This window comes from Mucor velutinosus (assembly GCF_035048745.1).
Source record: "Mucor velutinosus strain NIH1002 chromosome Unknown tig00001563, whole genome shotgun sequence".
In the NCBI taxonomy this organism is placed as follows: domain Eukaryota; kingdom Fungi; phylum Mucoromycota; class Mucoromycetes; order Mucorales; family Mucoraceae; genus Mucor; species Mucor velutinosus.
In genome coordinates, this window is record NW_027041904.1 from 2,326,847 (window position 1) to 2,344,484 (window position 17,638).

At 40.1% G+C, this 17,638-nt stretch overlaps 3 protein-coding genes across 3 annotated transcripts; all 3 read right to left on the bottom strand.

Annotated features, from left to right (window-relative positions):
- Positions 1–1,914: 1,914 nt before the first annotated feature.
- Positions 1,915–2,583, bottom strand: ATC70_009378 (uncharacterized protein; the record flags this gene model as incomplete). Its single annotated transcript, XM_064828610.1, has 1 exon — positions 1,915–2,583. One exon carries the CDS (start codon positions 2,581–2,583, stop codon positions 1,915–1,917), a length of 669 nt encoding a protein of 222 aa, XP_064685812.1.
- A 2,645-nt stretch (positions 2,584–5,228) lies between these two features.
- Positions 5,229–10,346, bottom strand: CYP2 (cytochrome P450 cyp2; the record flags this gene model as incomplete). The annotated part of the gene is made up of 1 exon (XM_064828611.1): positions 5,229–10,346. The coding sequence occupies one exon, from the start codon at positions 10,344–10,346 to the stop codon at positions 5,229–5,231; it is 5,118 nt and encodes a 1,705-aa protein (XP_064685813.1).
- Positions 10,347–10,957: 611 nt separating this feature from the next.
- On the bottom strand, positions 10,958–16,075 carry ATC70_009380 (uncharacterized protein; the record flags this gene model as incomplete). The annotated part of the gene is made up of 1 exon (XM_064828612.1): positions 10,958–16,075. The coding sequence occupies one exon, from the start codon at positions 16,073–16,075 to the stop codon at positions 10,958–10,960; it is 5,118 nt and encodes a 1,705-aa protein (XP_064685814.1).
- Positions 16,076–17,638: the final 1,563 nt, after the last annotated feature.

The following is a 17,638-nucleotide window of genomic DNA, read 5'->3' on the forward strand; positions in this document are numbered from 1 at the left end:
CTTACCACAGCCACGGATAGATCAGCAGAGAATAGACAATTACCAGAGATAGACCAGAGAACAAACATACAACCGAGACAGCAGACCAAGAAAGACCAGACTAGCAGCAGCAACACCAACAACAACACCAACAACAACACCAGAAGCAACCAATACAACAAACCAAGAAAGACCAGACTAGCAGAAGCAACACCAAAAGCAACACCAGAAGCAACACCAGCATCATAGAAAAACCAAAGAGCGAACGGCACCAGAGACCAGACAAAGATTAAAAAAGCAACCACCAGAGATAGAGACCAACGAAGCAACCACCAGACATAATATACCAAAGAAGCAAATAGCATAGCAGAGAATTAATGGCAGCAGCACCGATGTCAAACAGGCAAAAAAAAAATTATCGAAACGTAATACATAAATTCGATTAGTACTGATTTTACGTCTTCCAGTGCTCGTTATCGAATGGTACTTACTATATTCCACTTTAAAGAAGCAGTATCAAGTACTTTTAACATTGCAAGGCCGTGTTGTCAGAAGCTAGAGTGTTATTTTTAATCAAAAGTGTTCCAAAATCAATATGGTTTTACTAAACGCGTTTTGCAAACAGGGTAAAAAAAACGAGGATATAAAAAAAAACCGAGAGGGTGACCTAATCGACGTCACGGCCAGTAGTTTTGACCTCAGCCTTTTGCCGTGGCAGCCATAACTGCTGCACTTTAATTTGCGATTGTACAGTGGGTATTTTCGTGTTCAAATTCGACTTGAATTCACATTCTTTAAACGTTTTTGCTAAATTTGACTATGAAAATTGTCCTTGTTATACCTTACTTTCTAATGCATTTATAAAGAGTCAATGAAGGCGCATCGAATGATGCTGGTTACATTTAGCTTTCAGACCAAAAATAATGAGCTGTTAAGCACAAAGAATAAAAGGATTATTATTTGTAGCTTATAAAAAATGTTCGATATTATGGAAACAAGAAAAGACTTATTTGAATAAGATCAGACACAAAAACTAAAGATTTATTGATGAAGACAAGAGTTATTCTATTTATACTAAGTTCTGAATGCCAAAGTAGCAATTTATCTTGTACAACGCTTATCACATCTGGTGAACCTCAGTATTTAGATAGCTGAGATGCACTTCAATTACCATAGCTTGTCCATGTTGTTGCACAACACAGACATATCTACCCATCAAGAATACCTTAATCTTTATAGACAGTTGTAGCCCTTCTGGCACAACAAAGAGCACTGGCCATAAGGGTCGACTTGAATAACTTTGATGGACTTGGGTGAGTTATCGTCATAGCATGATTTAATGTAACCTTGATAGTTTAAAGTGTGATGTTTGTTATTGAAGTATGGAATCCTTTATCTGAAGTATTGTGCAACTATGGTAGCAGGGCATAGTTGTCATATTTGAATATGCTTGTTATTGGTTGTGTGGAATTTGAGGCTTGATAGACTAAAATTCACGGAAAAAAAAAGAATAAAAAAACAGTAATGTCAACTTGGTAAAGGTATGTTTTATTATCAAACTGACAGGTGTAAAGTAAACTGAAGTCTCTCTACTGGCCAGGTAGATGATCCTTCTTATATACTACTGTAGGGGGAAAAACTGTCCCGTTCGTTTAAAATTTTGTCTTTTTGCACAAGTTTTTGGTCATTTCTTTGTATACAAAGTCGAAATATATATCGTTTGAATGAGAGAAAGTAGTGCTATCTATACATAGTTATAACTTTTTCAAAAACTAAAATCCAATGATTTTATTGGTTAAAAAATAAATATAGAAAAATGTACATTTTATTATAAAATCATTAATAGTGAGTTGAACCATCTTTGCTCTTGATGACAGCCTTGATTCGGGCAGGCATACTATCAATATATTTCTGGCACTCTTTTTCTGTTATTTTTTACCACTGAATGTTAATACGCCGCTCTAATTCTTCTTTTGTTGAGGGCCTAGTGGGACACTTATTAAGACGAAGCTTTAGGAGATGCCAGACATGTTCAATGGGATTAAGATCGGGACTTTGAGGTGGCCAATCCATGATTTCGTCTAGGTTAAACCCATTGTTGGTGAACCATCGCTTAGTAATGCCGGAGGTATGCGGTGTTGCTATGTCTTGTTGAATTCGCACATCAGATGGTGTCTTCCCAAAGTGCTCAAGAGTGTCGTTCAATGATGTCTTCGAAATATCGACAAACAAGCCCGAGTTTATTGCGTCTTCAATAATGGTAGTACCATAACCAGGCTCCTCCGCTGTTATGCAACTCCAGAACATGACCCCACCGTCATTTCTCTGCAACTGAGACTTGACTTGATACGACTGCATGATTCGGCCAACATTCGTCCAGTAAAAAGAATTACCATCTGAGCCCCAAAGGTTTATTCTTGTTTCATCCGAAGACATCCAACGACGCCAATCAGCAATAGTAAGATGCCTATGCTTTTTAGCCCACGCCAATCGAAGCCGCTTGTTTGTCTTGCTAACAAAATTGGTCTTTACTTTTCTACGAGATTTAAGTCCATTTCGTCTCAATGACTTGCGGGTGCCATTAATTGACATATCATGGCCCATCGATCTTAAAATTTCTTGTGCTGCTCGGGGATTATCTAAAGCACCTGATCAAAGTCCTCTTGACACTAGGGACATAGTTTTAGCACCAAGTTTTTTCGGTCTTCCGCCAAGAGGTCTAGCTGTGTCAGGGCAATATAGTTTTCTGAGCCTTGTAAGAGTAGAGTTACCCACTCCTGGATACAAAATTTTTATCTTTGAGAACGAAAGACCACGTTGGAGCAAAGATTGGAGAATGTTGCGCAAATCTTGTGTTAAACGAGCAGGCAAAATGAAAGTTTTGAAAAAAAAAAATAAGAAAGCAAAGAAATAAAGAAAAAACATGAAGAAACTAGCTTCTTTTATACTTTTAGAGTGCTCCTGGGATATTAAATATCCTGAGCATACCGCGCGTAGTTTTTTAGATTTCTTCAATACGTCTGTTGGAAGTAAAGATATCAACCATTTTATATCATCTAGAATTACCCACCTAACATTTTTGCCACGTCTCACTTTAGCTGGTTATACTGGGATTAGAATATAGTCCAGCCATAAGGTTTTTATGTTGCTGTAATCCCTATAGGCTGTTCTATCGAACGCAGTATGGGGTAGCTTTGTTTTCTGAGTTTTGGCAATATACTGGGTAAAAGTCAAGATTATTTGAACGAACGGGACAGTTTTTCCCCCTACAGTATAACAATGGATAAAAGTTCTATTAATTAGATTGACAAATAAGTCAACTCAGATCAACTAATGTCTAATCATGCTAAAAGACAACTCCAGCAAGCTAATCATGATTTAGCTTTGCCTGCATGAATAATTAGACTCTCATCCAAAGTACCCTGATCTATCTTTTCTACAAGGATAATTAATATCAATCTAGTAGCATGTATCAGATAGGTACAGTCTTCTTAGTCTATATCAATAGTACATATCTGAGTGTATATCGCTGAGCATACATCTTTAGCATGTATCTGGATATATGGTATGTCTATAGCATATCGTATGCATGTCTATAACATGTCTCATATATAGTACAAGTCTGTAGTACATAAAGTATCTGTAGCTAGTATCACGGATATAAGCATGTGTCTTATAGCGTGGATCATAAAGTGCACATCTGAAGCAACAAGCTCATATTGCATTAATCTTAATGCTTATCCAAATATGGTAAACATTCGTAGTCAATGTCGGAATACAAGTATAAGTCTATAGCTGATGAATTCGTAATAACAAGTCGATTATAATAATCAGTTGTCAACTGTATCTAAAACGAAAGCAAAGAGCTTCTTTATTACAGGGCATTTAGCTTGCTTAAATATGGTAGATCCCTGGTCAATGACTACTACGTTGAGATGGTATATAAATAGCAGGCCACTGGGGCCTTATGGATTGTTGGTATAGCTTGTTGAGAGGCCACCTAAGTCGATATTATGTTTCATGTAGTGTAGGTGGATCTCGATATCTTGACATTGGGGAGATTGAATGTATTGTAGTTCCTGAGGCACCTGTGCACACACAATTGACTGGACTTGTAAACATAGATGTGATGTGATACGATAAACATCATCTATGCTACTACACTGTAAAAGGTGGCTTGAGGAGAAAGTGAATGTAGCCTAAGATGCATGTTTGTATGCAACACCTTTCTAAATGTATGCAAGAAATGCCACTTTTTGGTTGTATGAATGCATAGATGTAAAAAACGCATTCTCAATCATTTTATAAGATGGGAGTAACCAAGCATCAGTGCATTGGTGTTCAATCTGAATTGCTCTAATGCTCACTTTACTTTTGTCATTGAATGTACATATACCCCATTCAGCATGGGAGCAATCATCATCCTAGGAAAAAAATACGATTGTTGTTTCGTCGGTAAAGTTGGAGCGTTGGATCATAGTATCCTCCTGAGTTCTGTTGGTCGAAATCTATCGTGCACTGACAGCAACACACTAATTACCAATTCAATTAAAACGGACATATTCAGTATGATTACTGTCTATACATGTCGTCTGTTGGTATCCGCATTTCTTTATTAAAAGACATAGCTAATCTATTGAAGCAAAAATTGTAATGCTTAGTTCTATTTGCTTATTCAAGGAGAATAGAACAGATCAAACGAAATTGTTAAGCACAAAGAATAAAAGGATTATTATTTGTAGCTTATAAAAAATGTTCGATATTATAAAAACAAGAAAAGACTTATTTGAATAAGATCAGACACAAAAACTAATGATTTATTGATGAAGACAAGAGTTATTCTATTTATACTAAGTTCTGAATGCCAAAGTAGCAATTTATCTTGTACAACGCTTATCACATCTGGTGAACCTCAGTATTTAGATAGCTGAGATGCACTTCACTTATCATAGCTTGTCCATGTTGTTGCACAACACAGACATATCTACCCATCAAGAATACCTTAATCTTTATAGACAGTTGTAGCCCTTCTGGCACAACATTGCCCCCCCAGATTCAGGTACTTCTTGTGGACATTTCGTAATCTCAGATTACAAAACATCATGACAATATAGCACATAAAGCACTTTCCAATAAATAATTACCAAATGACACTGCATCCGAGATCAGTCAGTAAAAACCTTGTGTAAAAACCTTTCATAGGACAAAAATGTAAGGAAAAGACTTGATCCCATCATGCTAGTAGCCATTTAAGACCTGTTTGATCTACCACTCTGACCAATTTCGCGAGTAGTAGTAGTTCGCCAGTTAACTGTTTGAGGAGCTAACCTACGTTTACCAGCAGCCTTTGCACCTTCTCTTCGAGCCCAATACAGCTCAATGTGTTTGGCCGAATCAAAGTTTTTCACAGGCTCCCAAGTATCTTCACTAGGATCATCGAACCCTTTCCATTTTACCTTATACTCAAAGTTACCAGGAGATCCTCTATGATCAATCACAGCTTGAATTTCGTAATGCTCTGCAGAGAACTCATCAATTGTGATTGGCTGAGGATTCGCAGCGACTTGGTACTTGATATGATGGGTAGGCACATCTCGACTAAGGAGTGCACCCGTCTTGTCAGCCAGCACATAGGAACCTTTATCGGTTATACTATGAATCAAATAAGGTCCTTCATACCGTTCATCTAACTTATTTTGACGATGAACATTTTTAATCATAACTTTACTACCAATAGGATAGGGTTCGGCAATGACCTTATGTTTCTTCGCAAAGTTAGCATGATCAGCATTTTGTGTATCCACAATACGCTTAGAAATAGCCGGGATAAGAACATCTTGTACAAAACGGTATCGTTTGTCAATGAGTCTATTATCAGCTTTCTCCAAACGTTTGGAATAGTCCACCTTTGAGTAATCAGCCAGACCATTTGGTTGACGATTAAACAAAAGTGTATACGGACGAGATTTATGTAGCCGAGCATACTTGACATTGATGCAGTAATTCACCCACGGAATGAAGTGCTCCCATTGATCCCTCTTACCTTTTAACAACTTGATAGTCGTTAACTTACATATTTTGATAAATGACTCAGAAACCGAGTTACCCAATGGATTGTACCCTAATGACAGGCGATGGTCTATCCCACTGATGTCCATCATAGCACGGACCACCTCATTTATCCATTCTAGGCCTCTGTCTGAAGTCAACTTGATTGGCCATCCAAAAAGTGAGAAAACTTGAAGCATTTCCCTGGCAATTGTCGTAGCCTTCTTGTCTGGAATGCATCTTATCACAGTAAATCTCGTAAAGTAATCAGTAAGGACAAATAGAAAGTTGCTGCCGAAAGAGCTAGTAACACCCATATCACCGAGATCCATGCACCAATGATCCAAAGGTTGGGCTGCATTGACACTACGGAAAGGATGATATCCCTCTCTAGCGATATTGTACCTGTTACACTCGTCACAATCAGCTAATATTCTTTCTATGTCTTTCCGAATGTTCACCCAGTGAAACCCTTCATGATGAATTGCAGTTTCAACATGTTTGATCCCAAAATGTCCAACCAGATGCTGAGCAATGATCATATTGTCTCTTTCATTAGCAGGAGGAGTGATATAGTCAGCGAACCTAAGCGTACGCAATATGAATTCCTTTTGCTTTTGCGAGACAGCTGTGGTGGTGCCATCTTTGATAAGAGTAGCGTTTACCGCAGTGCGTGCATGGTTGCTAAAAGAATTAGATCGCAACGCCTTAGTTGTCTTGACCAAAGTACGTTTCATTGGAGGCGAAGGTGTGACAACCTTGAGTTTGTTTTTGGAACCCTTTTTCTTTCTCTTTACACTTTCACCACCATCAGCATAGTACCTACCCCCCAGAAGATGTCGTGCTGAAGCATCAGCATCCGAATCTTCGTAAAGTCGAGATAAAGCATCAGGAATTACGTTAAGGACACCGGGCAAATGCACAATATCGAAAGTATAAGAAAAAATGGTCTCCCACCATCCAAGCATGAGTGCATTGGGGACTTCCTGTGTATTCAAGTAGATCAGACTCTTATGGTCCGTATGTAAGGTAAACTCTCGCATATACAGAAAACGATGAAACTTAACCAAGGCATAGTAAATCCCTAGCAATTCCCTTTTCGTAGTACTGTAGTTACGCTCAGAAACAGACAATTTACGAGATACGAGACCTACATATCGAATTTCATCGTTGACCACTTGATATAAAACCGCGCCAAGAGCAGTTAAACTAGCATCAGTAGCCAAGTGAAATCGAATCGAAAAATCAGGAGGTGACAGCACAAGTGCCATCGTAAGTGCATCCTTCAAGTCGGCAATCGCTTTTGTATGAGACTCATTCCAAACATCTGTTAGATCCTTGTACTGTTTCAAGCTATCAAGATCTCGAGTCAGACGAGAATAACATGGAATGGCAGCACGAAAGTACGACATTAAACCCAAGAAAGATGCCAATTGACGACCAGTGGTAATAGCCGGCCAATCTGCAATGTTGGTAAGTTTTCTACCGTCAGGCAGTAATTTACCATTAATAACACTCCATCCCAAGAGATAAATACTACGCTGAGCGAAGACGACTTTCTCAGGATTGAGCACCAAATTAGCATCGGTTAAACGACGAATTACCTCAGCAACCAACGCATAGTGATCTTGTAGGCTCCCATTACTACTGCATAAGATGTCATCTACATAGCAGGAAACCGAGTGATCACCATCAGTAGGAAACGAAGTAGAACCAGAGCTTGTATTCAAATCAGAGAGCAGTGTTTGCAATGTGCGTACAACCACCGATCCGACATGGCGAATTCCATAAGCAGCCTTTTTATGGGTGTATTGGATATTCGTGAAGGGACAAGTAAATGAAACTTTATGAGCTTGCTCTGGATCCAAACCAAAACTAGTAAAGCAAGCATGGATATCGAGACAAGTATGAATCATTTTCGTACCAATGCTCTGATGGATATGAGAGATCAAAGGTAACTGTTGTTTGTCATCCACTTCCAAGATAGCATTCAACTTACGAACGTCACACACCACTCTAGGCTTAGACATTGTGTAATTACCATCAGCGTCCTTTTTCTTTACAACCAACAATGGATGATTGAAACGTGTATGACTAGCAGATCTTTCAACAACACCCTCATCAAGCCATATCTGAATTTGTTTGGCAACAGCATCACGATAAGCTTCAGGCAAAGGATATTGAGCTCGCCAAGCGACAGCACCTGGTTTAGTATCAAGCTTAATAATCGAATCCGGCAGATTACACTGAGTATTCTTCATATCAATGCGCGAATTCTCTTCTAATAACCCCTTTAGTGCAAGTAGAAACGGTTGTCTCTCTTCCTCACTACCAAAAGGATGTGCGTTTGGAGTAATACCATCATCAATAGGATCTGGTACACGAGGACCTGATTGAAAGCCATGTTGACTCACCAAGCCCGTAAGACCAATGCCAAGCTTGGACAAAATATCCATACCAAGCAATACAGGTACGTTTTCCTCAGAATAGAATGGAAATACTTCAAACAAATGGTTTTTATTTGATTTATTGTAGCTAATGTGCAAACGTACCGCACCTATTCTAGGCACAGTCGTTACTTCATGAGCCATTTGAACAAAGCTCTCATCATCATCATTAGCCTCAAATCCAGCAAGAGAGGTTCCTCCTAAGAATTGAAAGAACTTGTCAGTGACGCACGAAAACGTAGCACCCGTATCCACTAAGCCAAAGCAAATGACATTTTGAACCACAATAGGAACACAAATAGCATTGGTGGTCATAGTAGGTGGAGCACTAAATCTAGCATCGAACTTACATTGCTGAGCAAATATATTTTGTAGCGTATCGTCGTCCACAGACATGCTACTCATCTCTTTTTCAAGAAGAATAGACTGGGCACGATTCACCAGGTCAGTATCCTCAAAGATACCATGAGCTTCACTCATCACAGCATCTTGGTCAACATCAACATTGTCACTATCACCAGAAGAAGGAGCAAGGACAACATCATCCACCGATTGTTCAGCAGAGGAGACAGCAGGGGAAGAAGCACCTTTCTCAGCTAACGCACGATCAACACGAGCAGAGAGAAAAGCAGCTTGGATTGCAGCATCCATCGAATGTTTGCCACCACGTTTCTTAGTCATGGCACGCAAAACTTTTTTACCACCATTGCCCTGATGGGTGTTACCACCACCAGTACGAATAGCAGTGTTGCAGTGATGCATCTGCCCCTTTGGTCGAGGACCGTTACATTTGGAGCAAGTCCCTTCAGCAACATGTTCAGCAAATGTTTTGCCAAAACGATTAGCACCAGAACGTGGAGGGTTGGACGAGGGACCATTGGATCTCGACGAAGAGCTACTTTGCAGAGCGTTTCCACTAGAAGAAGGTGCGTACCGAGACTTCTTTGCTTCGTTCGAAACAGGTATGTCAGCAGCGCGTTTTCTTCCATCAAAAACAGAGCCCAAAGATTCTTGACCCGTCTCAATAGCCATCATATCCATCTTGCGCACGAGAGAGGACACATAATCAATGTCATAAAATGACGATTCTGGTGCCTGACTCATAGCAACCATTAGCAACCTAGCGGTAACCTTGGGGAAAGCGTCAAAAAACACCATCGCAACGACACCCTTATCACTGATGTCAGCTCTATTTCTCAACGTCTTAAACCGCTCTACGAAACCATCAACGGATTCTTCGTTTCCTTTAGTACAACGAAGAAACTCCCTAATTCTTTCGAATCTGAGCTGTTCTTTTGGTGTACCAAAACGACCGATGATAGCTCCCTTCAAGGTAGCCCAAGACACAGTGGAGCCAGATGCTTTCACAAACTCATCAAGCCAATTGCGAAGATCGCCGGGAAGACAAGGAGGAAGCAAACGATACCAGTGTTCGTCAAGATCAAGCGTGCAACTGCTCAACTTATCGGAAAACCGGCGACAACACTCCTCAATGTTGGCAAAAACTTCTTTTTTTTCATCTTTGACACGTCCAAACCATTGAAACAAAGGAAGATCATCAGGTACAGTTGAACTATTAGCCGCACCTTGACTAACCACTGTTACTTGGGAAGGACTCTGGTTAGGTGTGACCATAGAGAGAGCTTTCTCTATAGCCTCCAAGTTAGAGCACTTCTTCGACAGGGCAGCCTTCAAAGCGTCGACCTCTTCGTCCGACTTGTCCCCACTGTTCGCAACTTCAGCAATCAACCCATGAACCTCCTGACGAAGTCGCTCTACAGCTCCTCCGTATGAAAGCTCGCTTCCAACAGCTTGAACATCTGAACTCTTGTTCTGTTCTGCAGGAGACACAGTAAAATCATTCATAGTCATATTTTCGGTTTAAATTAGATAGGTAGGTTAAAATCTGGAAGATTCTGATTTACACGATCTTAAAAAATGTTAAGCACAAAGAATAAAAGGATTATTATTTGTAGCTTATAAAAAATGTTCGATATTATAAAAACAAGAAAAGACTTATTTGAATAAGATCAGACACAAAAACTAATGATTTATTGATGAAGACAAGAGTTATTCTATTTATACTAAGTTCTGAATGCCAAAGTAGCAATTTATCTTGTACAACGCTTATCACATCTGGTGAACCTCAGTATTTAGATAGCTGAGATGCACTTCACTTATCATAGCTTGTCCATGTTGTTGCACAACACAGACATATCTACCCATCAAGAATACCTTAATCTTTATAGACAGTTGTAGCCCTTCTGGCACAACATTGCCCCCCCAGATTCAGGTACTTCTTGTGGACATTTCGTAATCTCAGATTACAAAACATCATGACAATATAGCACATAAAGCACTTTCCAATAAATAATTACCAAATGACACTGCATCCGAGATCAGTCAGTAAAAACCTTGTGTAAAAACCTTTCATAGGACAAAAATGTAAGGAAAAGACTTGATCCCATCATGCTAGTAGCCATTTAAGACCTGTTTGATCTACCACTCTGACCAATTTCGCGAGTAGTAGTAGTTCGCCAGTTAACTGTTTGAGGAGCTAACCTACGTTTACCAGCAGCCTTTGCACCTTCTCTTCGAGCCCAATACAGCTCAATGTGTTTGGCCGAATCAAAGTTTTTCACAGGCTCCCAAGTATCTTCACTAGGATCATCGAACCCTTTCCATTTTACCTTATACTCAAAGTTACCAGGAGATCCTCTATGATCAATCACAGCTTGAATTTCGTAATGCTCTGCAGAGAACTCATCAATTGTGATTGGCTGAGGATTCGCAGCGACTTGGTACTTGATATGATGGGTAGGCACATCTCGACTAAGGAGTGCACCCGTCTTGTCAGCCAGCACATAGGAACCTTTATCGGTTATACTATGAATCAAATAAGGTCCTTCATACCGTTCATCTAACTTATTTTGACGATGAACATTTTTAATCATAACTTTACTACCAATAGGATAGGGTTCGGCAATGACCTTATGTTTCTTCGCAAAGTTAGCATGATCAGCATTTTGTGTATCCACAATACGCTTAGAAATAGCCGGGATAAGAACATCTTGTACAAAACGGTATCGTTTGTCAATGAGTCTATTATCAGCTTTCTCCAAACGTTTGGAATAGTCCACCTTTGAGTAATCAGCCAGACCATTTGGTTGACGATTAAACAAAAGTGTATACGGACGAGATTTATGTAGCCGAGCATACTTGACATTGATGCAGTAATTCACCCACGGAATGAAGTGCTCCCATTGATCCCTCTTACCTTTTAACAACTTGATAGTCGTTAACTTACATATTTTGATAAATGACTCAGAAACCGAGTTACCCAATGGATTGTACCCTAATGACAGGCGATGGTCTATCCCACTGATGTCCATCATAGCACGGACCACCTCATTTATCCATTCTAGGCCTCTGTCTGAAGTCAACTTGATTGGCCATCCAAAAAGTGAGAAAACTTGAAGCATTTCCCTGGCAATTGTCGTAGCCTTCTTGTCTGGAATGCATCTTATCACAGTAAATCTCGTAAAGTAATCAGTAAGGACAAATAGAAAGTTGCTGCCGAAAGAGCTAGTAACACCCATATCACCGAGATCCATGCACCAATGATCCAAAGGTTGGGCTGCATTGACACTACGGAAAGGATGATATCCCTCTCTAGCGATATTGTACCTGTTACACTCGTCACAATCAGCTAATATTCTTTCTATGTCTTTCCGAATGTTCACCCAGTGAAACCCTTCATGATGAATTGCAGTTTCAACATGTTTGATCCCAAAATGTCCAACCAGATGCTGAGCAATGATCATATTGTCTCTTTCATTAGCAGGAGGAGTGATATAGTCAGCGAACCTAAGCGTACGCAATATGAATTCCTTTTGCTTTTGCGAGACAGCTGTGGTGGTGCCATCTTTGATAAGAGTAGCGTTTACCGCAGTGCGTGCATGGTTGCTAAAAGAATTAGATCGCAACGCCTTAGTTGTCTTGACCAAAGTACGTTTCATTGGAGGCGAAGGTGTGACAACCTTGAGTTTGTTTTTGGAACCCTTTTTCTTTCTCTTTACACTTTCACCACCATCAGCATAGTACCTACCCCCCAGAAGATGTCGTGCTGAAGCATCAGCATCCGAATCTTCGTAAAGTCGAGATAAAGCATCAGGAATTACGTTAAGGACACCGGGCAAATGCACAATATCGAAAGTATAAGAAAAAATGGTCTCCCACCATCCAAGCATGAGTGCATTGGGGACTTCCTGTGTATTCAAGTAGATCAGACTCTTATGGTCCGTATGTAAGGTAAACTCTCGCATATACAGAAAACGATGAAACTTAACCAAGGCATAGTAAATCCCTAGCAATTCCCTTTTCGTAGTACTGTAGTTACGCTCAGAAACAGACAATTTACGAGATACGAGACCTACATATCGAATTTCATCGTTGACCACTTGATATAAAACCGCGCCAAGAGCAGTTAAACTAGCATCAGTAGCCAAGTGAAATCGAATCGAAAAATCAGGAGGTGACAGCACAAGTGCCATCGTAAGTGCATCCTTCAAGTCGGCAATCGCTTTTGTATGAGACTCATTCCAAACATCTGTTAGATCCTTGTACTGTTTCAAGCTATCAAGATCTCGAGTCAGACGAGAATAACATGGAATGGCAGCACGAAAGTACGACATTAAACCCAAGAAAGATGCCAATTGACGACCAGTGGTAATAGCCGGCCAATCTGCAATGTTGGTAAGTTTTCTACCGTCAGGCAGTAATTTACCATTAATAACACTCCATCCCAAGAGATAAATACTACGCTGAGCGAAGACGACTTTCTCAGGATTGAGCACCAAATTAGCATCGGTTAAACGACGAATTACCTCAGCAACCAACGCATAGTGATCTTGTAGGCTCCCATTACTACTGCATAAGATGTCATCTACATAGCAGGAAACCGAGTGATCACCATCAGTAGGAAACGAAGTAGAACCAGAGCTTGTATTCAAATCAGAGAGCAGTGTTTGCAATGTGCGTACAACCACCGATCCGACATGGCGAATTCCATAAGCAGCCTTTTTATGGGTGTATTGGATATTCGTGAAGGGACAAGTAAATGAAACTTTATGAGCTTGCTCTGGATCCAAACCAAAACTAGTAAAGCAAGCATGGATATCGAGACAAGTATGAATCATTTTCGTACCAATGCTCTGATGGATATGAGAGATCAAAGGTAACTGTTGTTTGTCATCCACTTCCAAGATAGCATTCAACTTACGAACGTCACACACCACTCTAGGCTTAGACATTGTGTAATTACCATCAGCGTCCTTTTTCTTTACAACCAACAATGGATGATTGAAACGTGTATGACTAGCAGATCTTTCAACAACACCCTCATCAAGCCATATCTGAATTTGTTTGGCAACAGCATCACGATAAGCTTCAGGCAAAGGATATTGAGCTCGCCAAGCGACAGCACCTGGTTTAGTATCAAGCTTAATAATCGAATCCGGCAGATTACACTGAGTATTCTTCATATCAATGCGCGAATTCTCTTCTAATAACCCCTTTAGTGCAAGTAGAAACGGTTGTCTCTCTTCCTCACTACCAAAAGGATGTGCGTTTGGAGTAATACCATCATCAATAGGATCTGGTACACGAGGACCTGATTGAAAGCCATGTTGACTCACCAAGCCCGTAAGACCAATGCCAAGCTTGGACAAAATATCCATACCAAGCAATACAGGTACGTTTTCCTCAGAATAGAATGGAAATACTTCAAACAAATGGTTTTTATTTGATTTATTGTAGCTAATGTGCAAACGTACCGCACCTATTCTAGGCACAGTCGTTACTTCATGAGCCATTTGAACAAAGCTCTCATCATCATCATTAGCCTCAAATCCAGCAAGAGAGGTTCCTCCTAAGAATTGAAAGAACTTGTCAGTGACGCACGAAAACGTAGCACCCGTATCCACTAAGCCAAAGCAAATGACATTTTGAACCACAATAGGAACACAAATAGCATTGGTGGTCATAGTAGGTGGAGCACTAAATCTAGCATCGAACTTACATTGCTGAGCAAATATATTTTGTAGCGTATCGTCGTCCACAGACATGCTACTCATCTCTTTTTCAAGAAGAATAGACTGGGCACGATTCACCAGGTCAGTATCCTCAAAGATACCATGAGCTTCACTCATCACAGCATCTTGGTCAACATCAACATTGTCACTATCACCAGAAGAAGGAGCAAGGACAACATCATCCACCGATTGTTCAGCAGAGGAGACAGCAGGGGAAGAAGCACCTTTCTCAGCTAACGCACGATCAACACGAGCAGAGAGAAAAGCAGCTTGGATTGCAGCATCCATCGAATGTTTGCCACCACGTTTCTTAGTCATGGCACGCAAAACTTTTTTACCACCATTGCCCTGATGGGTGTTACCACCACCAGTACGAATAGCAGTGTTGCAGTGATGCATCTGCCCCTTTGGTCGAGGACCGTTACATTTGGAGCAAGTCCCTTCAGCAACATGTTCAGCAAATGTTTTGCCAAAACGATTAGCACCAGAACGTGGAGGGTTGGACGAGGGACCATTGGATCTCGACGAAGAGCTACTTTGCAGAGCGTTTCCACTAGAAGAAGGTGCGTACCGAGACTTCTTTGCTTCGTTCGAAACAGGTATGTCAGCAGCGCGTTTTCTTCCATCAAAAACAGAGCCCAAAGATTCTTGACCCGTCTCAATAGCCATCATATCCATCTTGCGCACGAGAGAGGACACATAATCAATGTCATAAAATGACGATTCTGGTGCCTGACTCATAGCAACCATTAGCAACCTAGCGGTAACCTTGGGGAAAGCGTCAAAAAACACCATCGCAACGACACCCTTATCACTGATGTCAGCTCTATTTCTCAACGTCTTAAACCGCTCTACGAAACCATCAACGGATTCTTCGTTTCCTTTAGTACAACGAAGAAACTCCCTAATTCTTTCGAATCTGAGCTGTTCTTTTGGTGTACCAAAACGACCGATGATAGCTCCCTTCAAGGTAGCCCAAGACACAGTGGAGCCAGATGCTTTCACAAACTCATCAAGCCAATTGCGAAGATCGCCGGGAAGACAAGGAGGAAGCAAACGATACCAGTGTTCGTCAAGATCAAGCGTGCAACTGCTCAACTTATCGGAAAACCGGCGACAACACTCCTCAATGTTGGCAAAAACTTCTTTTTTTTCATCTTTGACACGTCCAAACCATTGAAACAAAGGAAGATCATCAGGTACAGTTGAACTATTAGCCGCACCTTGACTAACCACTGTTACTTGGGAAGGACTCTGGTTAGGTGTGACCATAGAGAGAGCTTTCTCTATAGCCTCCAAGTTAGAGCACTTCTTCGACAGGGCAGCCTTCAAAGCGTCGACCTCTTCGTCCGACTTGTCCCCACTGTTCGCAACTTCAGCAATCAACCCATGAACCTCCTGACGAAGTCGCTCTACAGCTCCTCCGTATGAAAGCTCGCTTCCAACAGCTTGAACATCTGAACTCTTGTTCTGTTCTGCAGGAGACACAGTAAAATCATTCATAGTCATATTTTCGGTTTAAATTAGATAGGTAGGTTAAAATCTGGAAGATTCTGATTTACACGATCTTAAAAAATGTTAAGCACAAAGAATAAAAGGATTATTATTTGTAGCTTATAAAAAATGTTCGATATTATAAAAACAAGAAAAGACTTATTTGAATAAGATCAGACACAAAAACTAATGATTTATTGATGAAGACAAGAGTTATTCTATTTATACTAAGTTCTGAATGCCAAAGTAGCAATTTATCTTGTACAACGCTTATCACATCTGGTGAACCTCAGTATTTAGATAGCTGAGATGCACTTCACTTATCATAGCTTGTCCATGTTGTTGCACAACACAGACATATCTACCCATCAAGAATACCTTAATCTTTATAGACAGTTGTAGCCCTTCTGGCACAACAGAAATCATTATCTGCCTACTACTGCGAGACGGTGAAGTTCAAGAATATATGGGCATCATACCTAGGTGATGATGTGATATTAGTTCCCAATGAGTCAAGTATGGAAGATTTTTATCTTCTAGCAGCATATGGAATTCCTATGTCTCTTCTTATATCCGTCAAGCTCATGAAAAAAACGATTGACTAAGAGGTCCATCGGTGATGCCCATAGTTTAGTTTTCAATAATGAGGGGGTCTTTATTGTCATCTTTTCTGATACATCTTGCAGCAGTTTGATTTTACGCACTCGCAATCCAGCAGTAGCTAAAATATCTAGCCCTAGTTTGCTGACCATCCGTTTTTTGATTTAAATTTATATGCTTACAACGGGCAGTATGTCATTGATATTTTACATTAGAAGCTTTTAAAGAAACAGTTGTTCAATGTTACGGCGGTACCAATTGTCTTTCCAAAAAACAATCAAAGTATAATACGTAGGGTTCTTTGGGTTTGTGTATCTTCTCAATTAACTATACTTCTGCAACACCTTCCAGTATTTTGTATCGCTCAGTAAATAGCATGATGGAAACAGGAGCTCACCTCAACATGAATCACCTTTTCATTATTTTTAATTAAATTTTAGACAACGCAAATAGACATTAATAAGAGGAGTTGGTAAATAATACAAGTTGAATTTATTAAATAACAAAAAAGAACTATTCTGGCAGTATCATTTAGCTTCATGTAGTAGAAAATACTAATACATTACTGACGGTGTTCACCCACGAGAAGGGAGATACTAGTTGAACCCAAAAGGAAATCTGAAATGAACATGCAAAGTCAAAAAGATGACAAAGACGCACAAATCAGTTGGTGAACCTTGCTTGATGAGATTGAAGCTCAAGTGGAGATGCTAATAGCTACAAAGCTACTCGCCCTAGAACTCGAACGGTACCGACTAGGATGCACCGCTAGCACTATTACCTTCATAATAGAGTATCGTTACCAGCACCATTCACCTTTGCTAGTTTTGACTAGGTCTACCACCGCTGGTTTCAGTAAGAAGAGACTTGGAAAGTTAAAGATCGTCATTGCTAAAAGAAAAAAAAATATAAAAAATAAAATTGGCTGTAAAGGGTGTGTATATGTTGGAAAAAAAAAGAGGAAACGTGAGAGAAAAA